General features: G+C 47.5%; 1 protein-coding gene across 8 annotated transcripts in view; it reads right to left on the bottom strand.

The window, feature by feature from the left end:
- CCDC57 (coiled-coil domain containing 57) overlaps nucleotides 1–14,866 on the bottom strand; it is a 110,583-nt gene that overhangs the window by 84,282 nt on the left and 11,435 nt on the right. For 7 of the 8 annotated variants that reach the window (XM_019981126.2, XM_019981128.2, XM_019981129.2 and 4 more), the window contains exons 2-3: nucleotides 12,188–12,602; nucleotides 7,013–7,121 (exon numbers count right to left, since the gene is read on the bottom strand). In XM_019981126.2, coding sequence (XP_019836685.2) covers nucleotides 7,013–7,121; nucleotides 12,188–12,602 — 524 coding nt within the window. Of the gene's footprint in view, nucleotides 1–7,012; nucleotides 7,122–12,187; nucleotides 12,603–14,866 lie in introns of those variants that run through there. The other variant, XM_019981131.2, reaches the window with a different exon arrangement.

The raw sequence follows: 14,866 nt of genomic DNA, 5'->3' as shown, positions 1-14,866 counted from the left end.
ACGGGGCCCACCCGGCTGCCCCGCTGATCACACAATGGTGGGCTTCAGGAATCACCTTCCCTGTTCCTCTGGGCCTCTTCTTGGGTTGCTGGCATTTCTCTGTCTTGTAATCCTGCCTCAGTTACACACTCCTTTATTTATTGCCAGGAATGAGGCAATAAATAGTTCACTGCTGCTGCTAAGTCACTTCAGTCGTGTCCGACTCTGTGCAACCCCATAGGCGGCATCCACCAGGCTCCCCCGTCCCTGGGATTCTCCAGGCAAGAACACTGGAGTGGGTTGCCATTTCCTTCTCCAATGCATGAAAGTGAAAAGTGAAAGTGAAGTCGCTCAGTCGTGTCTGACTCTCAGCGACCCCATGGACTGCATGCAGCCTACCAGTCTCCTCCATCCATGGGATTTTCCAGGCAAGAGTACTGGAGTGGGGTACCATCGCCTTCTCCGAAATAGTTCACTAGGATGTTGAAATTAAGACTTACAAAAAGGAAAAGGTAAGGCACAGAACGGGAGAAAATATTCAAAAAAATATATACTTAAGGACTTATTTCTGGAGTACACATGAAGAACTCACAAATCAATACTAGGAAGACAACCCAATTTTTTTTTTAAGTACAAAAAAGCTGAACAGACACTTCATAAGGATATATGAATGGCCAATAAGCACGTTAATAGATGCTTAAACTCTGATCATCAAGGATAATCGCATTCAATCCCCAGGTACACACCCACTAGACTACTAAAAAGGGAAAGACTAACAACACTAAGTGCGAGCAAGGACGGGAAGTGACCAGAACTCTAGTCTGCAGCTGGTGGGATGTGACCCTATAACCATCCTAAAGGACAGCTCAGCAGTTTCTCAAAAGTTACGTAGTACGCGTCCCAGAAGTTGCACTCCTGGTCGTGGAGCCTGTGTCCATTCAAAGACAGCCAAGAATGCTCACAGCAGCCTTATTCAAACTGGCTCCAAACTGAAAAGACCCAAGCGTCCAAAGAATGAGCTGACAGAGAATGGAAACATACTGGCACCTCCACGCAACACACAGCACCAGCAGGCACCGAGAAGGAACAGCCGCCAACCACACGACGTCCGTGCGCCTCAGACACCGCACGGCGAGGGGGAAGCCAGACAAAAAGGGGAAACAGCTCGAGGCTCTGTTCTCACAGGACTCTGAAAAGCCAGTTCTCACTGCAAGTGGAAGGCAGCAGGCTGGTGGGATCAGGGCCGGGGGCGCTGCTCCCTGATCGCAGAGAGGCACACAGAACTTTGGGTGGCAGTAAAGTTCTGTCTTGGCTGTTACCCTGTTACCTTGGCTGTGTTAAACCTGTCGAACTGCACACAATATGGTTGCGTGGACTGTAGGAAATGACTGCTTAATGAAGCCAATCTTGGCAGAGCTGACTGAGGGTGCTGTCTCCCTAAGCTTAGACCTACGCAGCAGGCACTTGGGCCCACACAGCTGCCTTCCTTCTCCCCATGAGTGATTCGATTTATTTCAGGAAATTTGTGCTGAGCTTCTGCCTGGGGAAGGGCACTTCCCCGGCTGCTGGGCCGTCCATCTGCATGTGAGCGGGGGTTCGTGGCCCCAGATAGACTTCCACCTGCACATGCATGGCCCTCAACATCCTGGGGCCTAAGATCTGAGTCTGTAGGTCCACGGGGTGTGTCTCCCACAGGTCCCCTCCCCCTGCTATGCCGCCCCGGGGAAGGCGCAGGCCCATCCGGGTGCTGAGGCCCTTCTCCTGCTCCTGCCACTGCTATGGGTTCTCACTGTCCTTAATCCTTTACAGTCCTGTCTCCAGCAGTGTCAGGAGAGCAGACATGCATGGCTGATGTGGCCTTTGAATAGGAGGTCTGGATATAGACGCACAAATCACAGTGAGGGACAGAGTCAAACTGAAATGCATGTCCTGGAGTTAGTCTGAATCTAACCACCTCTCCTGGCCTAAAACCTCACAGTGACTTTACCTGACACCCGTCGTTAGGGTGAGCACAGGTTAACACGGAGCGGGAAGACAGGAGGCCCAGCCCATGGAGGAGCTGTGAGGACAGGCTGAGCCCGGCCAGCACAGCACGTGCAAAGCACAGTGCGTGAAAAGCGCAGCACACTAGCAGGATTCCAGGTTTCTGACCGAGTAACAAGGGCTCTGCTTTTGAAGAGAGCTGGACAGACTCAGTTACCCAAAGGAAAGGGTCAAGGGAGGCTGAGCCCAGCCAGAGCATGCAGGCAAGAACGGGTGTGTCTCTGCCTCTTCCTGAGATAAATGCGTGGCAGGCTCCCTCCCCTCCTCTGAAAGTCGAGGCTGGGGGCCTCAGAGACACTGCGTGGTACAATTGAAAATATACATTTTTTTAATCCCTTGAGAAGCCAGATGAAGTTTAAGGGGGTCACACAAGTAACCCTTGTTGGGATCAGAATATGAAAATCATTGAGACTGAATGCTCAGTTCAGTTCAGTAGCTCAGTCACGTCCGACTTTTTGTGACCATATGGGCTGCAGCACACCAGGCCTCCCTATCCATTACCTACTCCCAGAACTTGCTCAAATTCATGTCCATCAAGTCAGTGATGCCATCGAACCATTTCATCCTCTGTTGTCCCCATCTCCTCCCGCCTTCAATCTTTCCCAGCATCAGTGTCTTTTCAAATGAGTCAGTTCTTCACCTCAGGTGGCCACAGTATTGGAGTATGAGCTTCAGCATCAGTCCTTTCAATGAATATTTAGGACTGATTTCCTTTAGGATCGACTGGCTCAATCTCCTTGAAGTCCAAGGGACTCTCAAGAGTCTTCTCCAACACCACAGTTCGAAAACACCAATTCTTTGGCGGTCAGCCTTCTTTATAGTCCAACTCTCACATCCATACATGACTACTGGAAAAACCATAGCTTTGACTAAATGGACCTTGTTCGCCAAAGTAATGTCTCTGCTTTTTAATAAGCTGTCTAGGTTGATCATAACTTTTCTTCCAAGGAGCAAATGTCTTTTAATTTCATGGCTGCAGTCACCATCTGCAGTGATTTTGGAGCCCCCAAAAATGAAGTCACTATTTCCATTGTTTCCCCATCTATTTGCCATGAAGTGATGGGACCAGATGCCATGATCTTAGTTTTCTGAATGTTGAGTTTTAAGTCAACTTTTTCACTCTCCTCTTTCACTTTCATCAAGAGGCTTTTGAGTTCCTTTTCGCTTTCTGCCATAAGGGTGGTGTCATCTGCATATCTGAGGTTATTGATATTTCTCCCGGCAGTCTTGATTCCAGCTTGTGCTTCATCCAGCCCAGCATTTCGCATGATGTACTCTGCATATAAGTTAAATAAGCAGGGTAACAATATACAGCCTGACATACCCCTTTCCCAATTTGGAACCAGTCTCTTGTTCCATGTCCAGTTCTAACTGTTGCTTCTTGACCTGCATACAGATTTCTCAGGAGGCAGGTAAGGTGATCTGGTATTCCCATCTCTCTAAGAATTTTCACAATTTGTTGTGATCCACAAAGTCAAAGGCTTTGGCGTAGTCAATAAAGCAGAAGTAAATGTTTTTCTGGAACTCTCTTGCTTTTTCAATGATCCAACGGATGTTGGCAATTTGATCTCTGGTTCCTCTGCCTTTTCTAAATTCAGCTTGAACATCTGGAAGTTCACGGTTCACGTTCTGTTGAAGCCTGGCTTGGAGAAGTTTGAGCATTACTTTGACTGCTAACACTACAAAATACTGAAGCCTTTGGTTTCAGCTCAAAGTTGTGCAGGCTATGGCCACCAGGGGGCAGGAAGCCCACACACAGGCAGAACCTGGCCCAGACCAGTAGGTAAGCACTTAGGGTCCTTGGTGAGGAAACAAGAAACCCATTGCACTCCCCATCCCCACTTCAACCCAGAGGTAAGGGGCTCAGGCCTGCCTTCTGACCACCTTCCTCTCTTGTTCCTGGGGGCCCCTCTCCTGCTAGTCCCCAAGCCATACCCCTGCCCTGTGATGATGTCCCCTAAACTTCTCTGTTCTTGAATTCAAGGTTCAGCCTGGACAGCTGGCTCCTCTGTCTACAGCCACCCTCTGGGGAAGCCCCAAGCTTCCAGCTCTGTACCTTGTGACCACCCCCCTCCGCCCTGACCTCCCAGTGTGTCTTCCTGGGAGCCCAGGAGCCACCTCCTTGTACACAGCCCAACCAAGCGCCCTCCCCATCCTTCCTGTGCAGTTCCCCCATCTCAATACATGGCAAGTCGTCCCGCCAGGCACTCAGCCCCAAAGCAGGCATGTCCTTGGTGCCCGCCTCTCACCCCATCTGATCTATCAGCGTGTCCGCTGGCTCTGCTGTGTAGGTGTATCCAGAACCTGTCAGTGGCTCAAGTCCCCCACCTCTCACCTAGGGCTGCAGCAGCCCTCTTGTGTCTCCCTGCCTCCCCAGCTCCACAGTCTGTCCTCAACCCCACAGAAGAGGCTCTTTTAAAGACTTGACTTGGCTCACAAGCCCCCAAGAGTTTCTCACCTCACCTGGAGCAAAGGTCATTCTCATGAAGGCCTGGGAGGCCATCATAGCCCTCACCTCAGTCTCCTTGAACCTGAATTCTGTTGCTACCTGCAGACCTGGGCTCACAAGTCCTCTTCTCAGGGTGCCCTGACTTGCCTATTAAAAGACAGTTCCACCCCACCCTGCCCGTGTCACACAGGTGATGACCCCAGGATGCTAAAGCCAGAGACTATACTGTTCAGGTGCTCACTGCATCCCCGACGAGGGCCAGCTCACTCCCAGGGCAGGTGGGGCTAGTGCTCAGCCCTAACCCCAGAGCCCAGGAACGTGCCTGGTGAAATCTCTTTGTTAAATGAATGAATACATCAATAAGTCATTGTTTCTCCTCTAGAGGCTTCTAATCCTGGGACTGCTAACCAATAATGAAAAAACAAGTCCACAGTCTACAACTTGCAGACATAATAAACATTAAACAGACTAACTCAGCTCCCGTCGTCTTACATTTCTTTCCTCAAGGTAATAATCAACATTACCATTGAATCAATTCTTTTTTTTTTTACCATTGAATCAATTCTATCTTTGACAAGTCAGTAAAGAGCACAAAGATCTTCAGAAAAAGGAGACAAAAACCAGTCCAAAGGAAGCCACAAAGCCGATAAGCACATAATACCCTTCCTTCAGTCACAGGGTCGGGCACGGGCAATAGAGCCCCAAGGCTGGCATGGGCCCCAGCTGGCCCTGAACTACACTAGACAGCAAAGGCTGCCCAGGTTCCCAGCAGCAGCCCTGGACAAAGCCTACAGCTGGAGAGTCCAGACGTCAAGTTTCCTTCCTGCAAGAGACAGGGCTGGTATGAAAACGCACATCTGAAGGGGCTTTCCTTGTGGACAAGGGGTTTCAAAGCCTGAACAAGCCTGACTCACAGTAAGGACTTCTTTGAGTGTGGACAAGCTGGAAAGTCATCCAGAGACCCAGCCCAGTGACCACAACACCCACCAGGGCCACCGCCGCCTCCATGTGCCACTGACTGCCCTGCTAATAGGGATGATTCCACCGCCACCTGCAGCCCTTCTGAAACTCCTCTCTGGAGGAGACTCTGACACCACCTGAGGAAACCTCATGACCTAGATGAGTCACAGCTGGTCTCTTGATCGCCCAGCTCAGCCCCCAGTGACCTCGGATGTTTCCCAAAGTCAAACCCACCCATAAGAGACAAAGTTCTTAGGTCCTCAAGGACTCCAAAGGAAAGTCCTCTGCAGGAAATGTCAAAAGCTCTACAGAATGTTTTGAGTGATGGCATCATTGTGGACAATGAAATTCAAGCTTCCAGAGGGGAAGGAAAGGACAGGGGCTCCTCCTGCGCCAGCGGTGGTTAATAGATGCGGCCAGGCCCGAAAGCTCGGTCATAAGGACATTTGCGTCCACAGGTATCTTCCATTCCGATGGGCACAGCTCATCAGGATGCTGTCCTATCTCAGGGTACTGACGCCATGCTATGGGATGGAGGGCCCGACACTCAGGCCTCAGTCCACCAGCTGATCGGTCTGCCCTCCTTGAGAACTGCTGACCCCAGTGCCAAGAAAGGATAGGCCAGCACAGGCAGGCACAAAGTTCATATCTGCCCCGTGGCACATCCACCGGGAGACCAGGGTCCAAGGTCGGATCACCCCAGATCACTCAGTCACTATCACTCCAAGGAGGGCAGAGGTGGGGACACAGCCAGGCTGGCTTCCAGCTCCAGCTCCTCTCCAAAATCGCAGACACAAGTCTAAAAATAAGTCGTGAGTCGCTAACCCAGGGCAGGAGGACAGTGCCTAAGACTTCACACGCTGGAAGTGTCTTCGACTCAAATTACGGCTCCTCGATTTACTGAGGGGGATCTTGGGCAGGTTACTTAATGTCTCGACCTTGGTTCCCTATTTGCAAAATGCAGAACAAAATGGTGTCTCTGTTGTATTGAGCAGATAAATTCACACGCGTGCACGAGGAGCTACATGTGGCAGTTTCCATAAACACCTGCCACTGCTGCGACAACACAAGCTCGGTACATCCTGGAAGGCGAACAAGGGGACCCATGTCGCTGCACACACGCAGCCCTGCCGGACTCAGCCCCAAGTGTGAAGGATGTCCTTCACCCAAACTCCAGCATAGCGAAGTCTCTCGGATGTGGAGGCTGAGCTTCAGGGACAACGAGGAGAAATTTCGGAGACAGGTTTAAGTGTCTCCTGTCAGTTGACACAGCTATATTTAAACTTAGGGTCATTTATTGCTTGTTGAAAGAAATACAATTATCACAATTTGAGTTCCCAGCTCTCTTCCACAGTAAATAACTCTGACTTCATAATACTTCTTTCTCAAACAAATAAAGGATGAAATGTTTATTCATTCCCAAGGAAAGAGAATTCTGGGGGAGTTACCACAGAGGAAGATTTAGATACCCTGACACATTTCGCCACAGATCACCACAAAGTGGAAACTTGTGACCCCAGGCTGATACTATAGAACCAAGAAAACAACGGTCCTGAGGAAGAAGCGGATCCCCCACCCTACCTGCCGCTGCAGGCCAAGTTCGCCGTCCAGCTCCTTGAGCCTCCTCTCCAGCTTCCACTTCAGGGTCCCATACTGCTCCCGCTGCTGATCCAGCTCATTGTTCCTGTCACTATGTAAAAAAAACAAAAAAAGCTCAGCGTTAAGAAAAGTCACACTGAACAGTCTCCAAACTACACATTTGCAGGGCTTCCTTTGCAAACGTGAGGTGACAGGTAATGCTGCTTCTTTGCAAGAGTGGCTTTGGCAGGATCCAGACAGGATCTACAGAGGAGAACATAACGTGGGATCCAGGCTCTCAGGACAATCCACAAGTGTTCAGGATACAGTCAAAAGTCAACAGTCATACCAGGACTCCCTGGAAGTCCAGCCACTAGGACTCTCTGCTTCCACTGTAGGGGGCACAGGTTTTTATTCTTTGTTTGAGGAATGAAGATCCCACATGCCGAGCAGTGTGGCCAAAAAGGAAAAAAGGAGCACAAAAGTCACTGATCATACCAACAAACAGGAACTCTCCACTTGAATGAGAACACACAATCCATAGATGCTAACACCAAGATGACACAGATGCTGATATGATCTAACAAGGATTTTAAAGCAGCCATCATAAAAACGCTCTGACAAGCAATTTCACACAGCCTTGGGACAAACGGAAAACAGAAACTCTCAGAAAAGAAAAAGAAAATACAACAAAGAAGCAAATGGAAACTTGAGAACTAAGAAGTACAATAACTGAAACAAAGGACATTCTAGTTGGGCTCAAAGGCAGAATGAACAACAACAACAAAGAAGGCAGAATGAACATGTTACAGAAAAGAACCAGAGAATGACGAAAGTTACCTGACCTGATAACAGAAAGAAATATGCTGAAAGAAATGAGCGGAGCCTCAGAGCCCTGTGGGATGGTAACAGAAGATGCAGCGTTCACACTGTTCTTCTGCAGTCCCAGGATGGAGGAAAAAGAGGGTGGAGCCAACAATGTACTTGAAGAAATAATGGTTGAAAATGTCCCAAATTTGGTAAAAAAAGAATGAGCAGAAGTTCTGGGGAGACACTTCACAAAACAATATAAAGCTCGTCAAGGCTGCAGCAGAGCATGCAGCTGAGGCCTGTCCTTTCTCGTCGTGAGCGGAGCCCATGGGCCTGACAACAGCTTCAGGGTCTCAGTCGACCCGCCTCAAGTCAGCTCTTAGTTTCAGATTTAATATATATTTCACATCATTAAAACAGTAAGTCCCCTACATACAAACCTTCTGGAGGCGAACTTTCCAAGATGAGCCAGGTAGCAAGTCCAACCACAGAAGCTGGTCCATGTGCCTGGCATACTCTGTCACGTGTGTGCGTCCTCTACATGTGGCTGCGCTTTCGGGTACTTTACGGTACTGTATAGAGCACAGCAGTACAGTATCTTTATTTCAAGCCCAGGATGTCCAGAATCGAACGTAAAAGCAGCAGTGATGATGTGGCTGGTACTGTACTGTAAGATTAAAAATGTTTTCTGGGACTTCCCTGATGATCCAGTGGTTAAGAATCTGTCTTGCAATGCAGGAGATGTGGGTTCAATCCCTGGTAAGGGAACTACGATCCCACATGCCTTGAAGCATGTGTGCCCGGGTGTCACAACTATTGAGCCTGTGCTCTAGGCCTGAGAGCTGCAACTATATTGAAGCCCTCGGGTCTAAGATCTCATGCTCTTCAACAAGAGAAGCTACCAGAATGAGAAGCCTGAGCACCGCAACTAGAGAATAGCCCCCGCTCACAACTAGAGAAAAGCCCTCGCAGAAAAGAAGACCTAGCTCAGACAAAATTAAATAAATAAATATTTTTAAAAAAGAAATCGTGGCAATTTATGTCAGAGTGTTCTGCCTATGTTTCCTGTAAGAGTTTTATAGTGTCTGGCCTTACATTTAGGTCTTTAATCCATTTTCAGTTTATTTTTGTGTATGGTATTACGGAGTGTTTTAATTTCATTCTTTTACATGTAGCTGTCCAGTTTTCCCAGCACCACTTATTGAAGAGGTTATCTTTTCTCCATTGTATCAGATCAGATCAGTCACTCAGTCGTGTCCAACTCTTTGCGACCCCATGAATCGCAGCACGCCAGGCCTCCCTGTCCATCACCAACTCCCGGAGTTCACTCAGACTCACGTCCATCGAGTCAGTGATACCATCCAGCCATCTCATCCTCTGTCGTCCCCTTCTCCTCCTGCCCCCAATCCCTCCCAGCATCAGAGTCTTTTCCAATGAGTCAACTCTTCACATAAGGTGGCCAAGTACTGGAGTTTCAGCTTTAGTATCATTCCTTCCAAAGAAATCCCAGGGCTGATCTCCTTCAGAATGGACTGGTTGGATCTCCTTGCAGTCCAAGGGACTCTCAAGATGCTCAAAATCACTAATTATCAGAAAAACGCATATGAAAACTATAATGAGGTATCATCTCACACTGGTCAGAATGGCTACCATCAAAAATCTTGACTCCTTTGTCATAGGTTAGGTGACCATAGGTGCATGGGTTTATCTCTGGCCTTTTGATCCTACTCCACAGATCTCTATTTCTGTTTTTGTGCTAGCACTATAGATTCTTCATTATTGTAGCTTTGCAGTACAGTCTGAAGTCAGACAGCTTGATTCAGCTTTATTTCTCTTTCTCAAGACTGCTTTGACTATCCAGGGCCTTTTATGCTTCTATACAAATTGTCATTTTTTTTTTGTTGCTGTTGCTATTCTAGTTCTGTGAAAAATGCCATTGGTAATTTTACAGGGATTGCATTGAATCTGTAGATAGCTTTGAGTGGTATAGTCATTTTCATAATATTGACTCTTCCAATCCAAGAACATGGTATATCTCTCCATCTGTTTGTGTCATCTTTGAATTCTTTAATCACTATCTTGTAGTTTAGTACATATGGGTCTTTTGCCTCCTTAGGTAGGTTGATTCTGAGATATTTTCTTCTTTTTGTTGCAACAGTAAATGGGATTATTTCCTTGATTTTTCTTTCTGATCTTTTGTTGTTAGTGTATAAGAATGCAAAAGGTTATAGAGTATTAATTTTGTATTCTGCAACTTTATTAAATTCATTGATTAGCTATTAGTAGTTTCCTGGTGGCATCTTTAGGATTTTCTATGTAGAGTATTGGGTTTCACTCGTAGCTCAGTTGGTAAAGAATCTGCTTGCAGTGCAGGAGACCCCGGTTCAATTCCTGGGTCGGGAAGATCCCCTGGAGAAGGAAATGGCAATCCACTCCAGTATTCTTGCCTGGAGAATCACATGGACAGAAAAGCCTGGCGGGCTACAGTCCATGGGGTCGCAAGAGTCGGACACGACTTAGCGACTAAACTGCTGCTACTACTATGTAGAGTATCATGTCATCTGCAGACAGTGACAGTTTAATTTCTTCTTTTCCAATTTGGATTCCTTTTATTTTTTTTTCTTCTCTGATTACCATGGCCAGGACTTTCAAAACTATTTTGAATAATAGTGGCAAGAGAAACCATAAACAAGATGAAAAGACTACCCTCAGAATGGGAGCCAGTATTTACAAACAAAGCAACTGACAAAATATTAGTCTCCAAAATACACAAATAGTTCATGCAGCTCAGAAATCAAAAATAAATGGCAGAAGACTTAAATAGACATTTCCCCAAAGAAGACACACAAGTGACCAACAAACACATGAAGAAAAGATGTTAAAAAATCTCTAATTATTAGAAAAATGCAAATCAGAACTACGATGAGGTATCACTTCACACTGGTCAGAAGACCATCATCAAAAATCCATGACAATAAATGCTGGAGAGGGTATGAAGAAAAGGGAACCTTCCTGAACTGTTGGGGGAAATGTAAATTAATATAGCCACTACGGAGAACAATATGGAGATTCCTTAAGAAACTAAAAATAGAATTACCATATGGCCCAGCAATCTCACTACTGGGCATATACCCAGAGAAAAACATAATTCAAAAAAGACACATGCACCCCAATGTTCATTGCAATACTATTTACAATAGTCAGGACACAGAAGCAACCTAAATGTCCTTCAACAGAGGAAGAGGCAGAGACTTCGCTGGTGGTCCAGTGATGAAGACTCTACGCTTCCAATGCAGGGGGTGCGGGTTCAATCCCTGATTGGGGAACTAAAGTTCCACAATGCTGCATGGTGCAGCTAAAAAGTAAAAAAGTTTTAAAACGACAAAAAACCAACCAAGCAAAAAAACGCCAGAGAAACAGATAAAGAAGTGGTACGTATATACAGTGTAATATTACTCAGCCATAAAAATGAATGACATTGGGTCATTTGTAGAGACGTGGATGGACCTAGGGACTGTAACACAGAGTGAAATAAGTCAGAAACGGGAAGGCAAGTAACATATATTAACATTATATGTGGAATCTAGAAAAATGGTAAAAATGATTTTATTTGCAAAGCTGAAATAGAGACACAGACGTAGAGAACAAACATATGAATGCCAAGGAGGAAAGCTGAGGGAGCAGGGTGAATTGGGAGACTGGGATTGCTGTATATACACTACTGATACTACGTATAAGATATCTAGTGAGAGCCTACTGTATAACACAGGGAACCCTACTCAGAGCTCTGTGGTACCCTAAACGGGAAGGAAATTAAAAAAATTATATGTATATACACACACACACACACGTATTCACTTTGCTGTACAGTAGAAACTAACACTATAAAACAACTATACTACAATAAAATTTTTTTAATGTTTTATTTTTGTTTTTTATGTATTATTTGTGTGGAAAGTACTATAAACCAATTACAGTACTCAGAGCCCACCTCAGATCCCCACCTAAGTGCCTGCTGCCACCAAGGCAGGAGGATGCTCTGACGAGTTACCAGCTGTACCTGGACTAACTTTGTCGGACTTACAAACAGGCCCTCAGAACAGAGTATCATTCATATGTAGGGGACTTACTGTAATTATAAGCTCAAATATGTTTTATTACAATAATTCAGATTTGTAACTCATGGAAAAAATTTCAAATAGTTAAACCAATCTCCACTAATTTCAGCTGCACTGGGACCCAGAAAAAAACATCCAGGTATGGCCTTGCCTGCCTTCCTGTGACAAACACTGAGCAGGTGGGAGCCGGGCAGCCCTGTGGGGAAGGAGGCCCATGGAGGGCAGGGGCGTGGGGTCCGCTGGCCCTCACCTGTGGACCCGCTCCAGCTCCAGGCGGTGTTCCTGCAGCCTCTGCTGGTACTGCTGCTGCAGGTCCTCCAGCCGCTGGGCCTCACTGGCCAGCGCCTGCTTCAGCTTGGCCACCTCGATCTTGAGCTCGCTCACCTCGGCCTGCCTGGCCTCCTCCAGCCCTCGGGCCTGGGCGAACGCGGCATCGTAACGCTCCAGCTCCCGGTCCCGCTCCTCCAGCACCTGCAGGTTGTAGATGAAGTCCTCCCGCAGGTGCCGCAGCTTCCCCTGAGCCTCCTCCAGTCGGCGCTGTGTGTCCTGCAGGGCCACCTCCTGCATTTGGGTGCGCTGGGCCTGCAGCGCTCGCCACTCCTCCTCCTTGCGAGCCAGCAGGGCGTTCAGGTCCTGCTCTGAGGGTGGGGGCATCATGTCAGCAACTGCAGCAAAGAGAAGGCGGGCACTGGGTTCACTGCTAGGAAACCTGTGCTCCACAACGCCCACCTCAGATCCCCACCTTAGTGCCTGCTGCCACTAAGGCAGGAGGATGCTCTGACTAGCTACCAGCCATCTGGTCACACCCTGAATTCTGGAGAGCCAAAGGCAGCTCCTTTAGGGTCCAGCAGGGCAAGGGCACACAGACCCAGACTCCAAAGGCTCTTTCTACCCTCTCCTCACCCTGCAGCAGAGGGAACACACAGGAAGTGCAGGATCACAGAGGGAAGAGAAGGAAAGACGGGGAATGTTGTTTGCTCACTTAGAGGTGCTACTGCTGCTGCTGCTACTGCTAAGTCACTTCAGTCGTGTCCAACTCTGTGCAACCCCATAGACTCTGCGGTCCCTGGGATTCTCCAGGCAAGAACACTGGAGTGGGTTGCCATTTCCAGTTTCATGAAGTGCTCTGTTTTGCAAATGAAAACCCAAGGCTGCTCCAGCCAGTCCCATGTGGCTCCGGAAAGCCAGTGCCCCATTCCCACCCCCATGCTCTAGTCCTGGAGCTGGAATGAAGCTCTGGAGATCCACCATCCAGGAGCATACTCTTCTGCTCTTGGGTCCAATCTATCGTGCACAGACACGTTTTTAAAAACACAATGAAGTGCTAGGAAAAAAAGGGAAAAAAATACATAATACACCACTCCAATTTTTTAATAGATTCAACAGCATAAAACCACTCGGTCAAATTTCCAACAAGTGTCTGGAGATCTGTTGCTTCCCATGTCCACTGAGGATGCCCACACGTGGGGCAGGGCTGCCGAGAGTTGCTCCCCACCTGGGCACCTCCATGACTGTCCTGGTCCCAGCACCGGTGGAGATGGGGTGGATTGTCACGTGCAAAACCGCTTGTGGGGGCGTGGAGTGGGGGTGGAGTGGGAGTGATATCTCCCTGGTTGATTTATGCAGCGAGTCTGAGGCCATGGGTCACGCTCCACCAGCTACACAGCAGGCCCAGAGGGATGCAGGCTGGCCCAGGTGCCATGAGCATCTTCCGGGACACAGGGTGGAATGTGAGTGATGCCTGGCTCTGTGAGGGCTTTTCCAGGAAGGCCAGGTGGGGTCTGGCCGTAACTTCTGTGTATCACTGTCCTCAAAGCATCTGAAATGTCCGATTCACTTTGAGAGGGTCTTTTTTTAAGATGAAAAGACATACGGTCCCAGGCCATCTCAACCCACAGGGTCAATACACATTCACAGAACTCCTCCTGACAGAGGGAAATTTCTAACAGGAACAGGATTTCAGGGGCCTGTGAAGACACCCTGTGGGTTGTGAAGGTTCCATGTAGCCCCTCCCCTGAGGGGTACCAGCAGCATCAATATTGGTCTCCCTTGGTCAAAGTAAAGTAAATATCCACGGGCAAACTCAGAAACAAGAACAAGAGAACCTGAGGGTCTTTTTTTGTTTGTTTTTTTTAAGCATTACATTGACAGTAAACACTCCCTGAACCAGAAAGAACACTACTTTTTTCAGAGACATGAAGTTCATTTCACTCCTGAAATTACTAACAAAAACCAACAACAGTTCTACCATGAACCCTTACTTTCCAAAACTCAGTGGAGGTAAGAAATGGACAAACTTTTCACGTTGTTCAAGGCTTTGATGGCATCGGGTTTCTTGTGATGGAGTGCTTTGAGGGGCCTCAACTCAGACCCCTGCAGAGCTGCTGCCCCCAGCACCGCAGAAGCAGACAGTCCTGTATCCTCAGACAGCCCTGTGTCCTCAGACAGCCCAAGCCTTGCCTAGTTGATGAGTTGGGAACTCTTTGCCCTGTGAAAGGTGATCACTAATGGTACAACACATAAAACTCTAGAGGAAGACAACAAAAAAACAAAAAACAAGTCCATACATACCCCACCAAAAAATTATCTATTGTAATCAAAATTATTACTATAACATCCTGGTAGCAATATGAAAAAACAAAGTAGAGGAGAAATTGTCAGAATGGTCTGGGTTTCTATTTGCAGACTCCCAAAATATTCCGTCAGGACTAAACAAACTGTAAGGGTGTGTTTTCTGGAAGATGTGTGCTGTGTGCTGGGCTACCCCAGTGGACAGTGGGAAAATGAAACAAGCTTTCTAGACATTTGTTTCTTTGAGCTGAGCACAGCAGTGGTCAGAACACAGAAAAATAAAATAAGAAAACACAACATGAAGCACAGTGGATTGGGCAATAACAGCCGGGTAATTACTAAGTACTAAGGGCGGCTT

The sequence above is a fragment of the Bos indicus genome, chromosome 19 (assembly GCF_029378745.1).
Source record: "Bos indicus isolate NIAB-ARS_2022 breed Sahiwal x Tharparkar chromosome 19, NIAB-ARS_B.indTharparkar_mat_pri_1.0, whole genome shotgun sequence".
NCBI classification, from domain to species: Eukaryota; Metazoa; Chordata; class Mammalia; order Artiodactyla; family Bovidae; genus Bos; species Bos indicus.
Note: the sequence above shows the minus strand (reverse complement) of the source record. Positions and strands in the feature narration are given on the sequence as shown.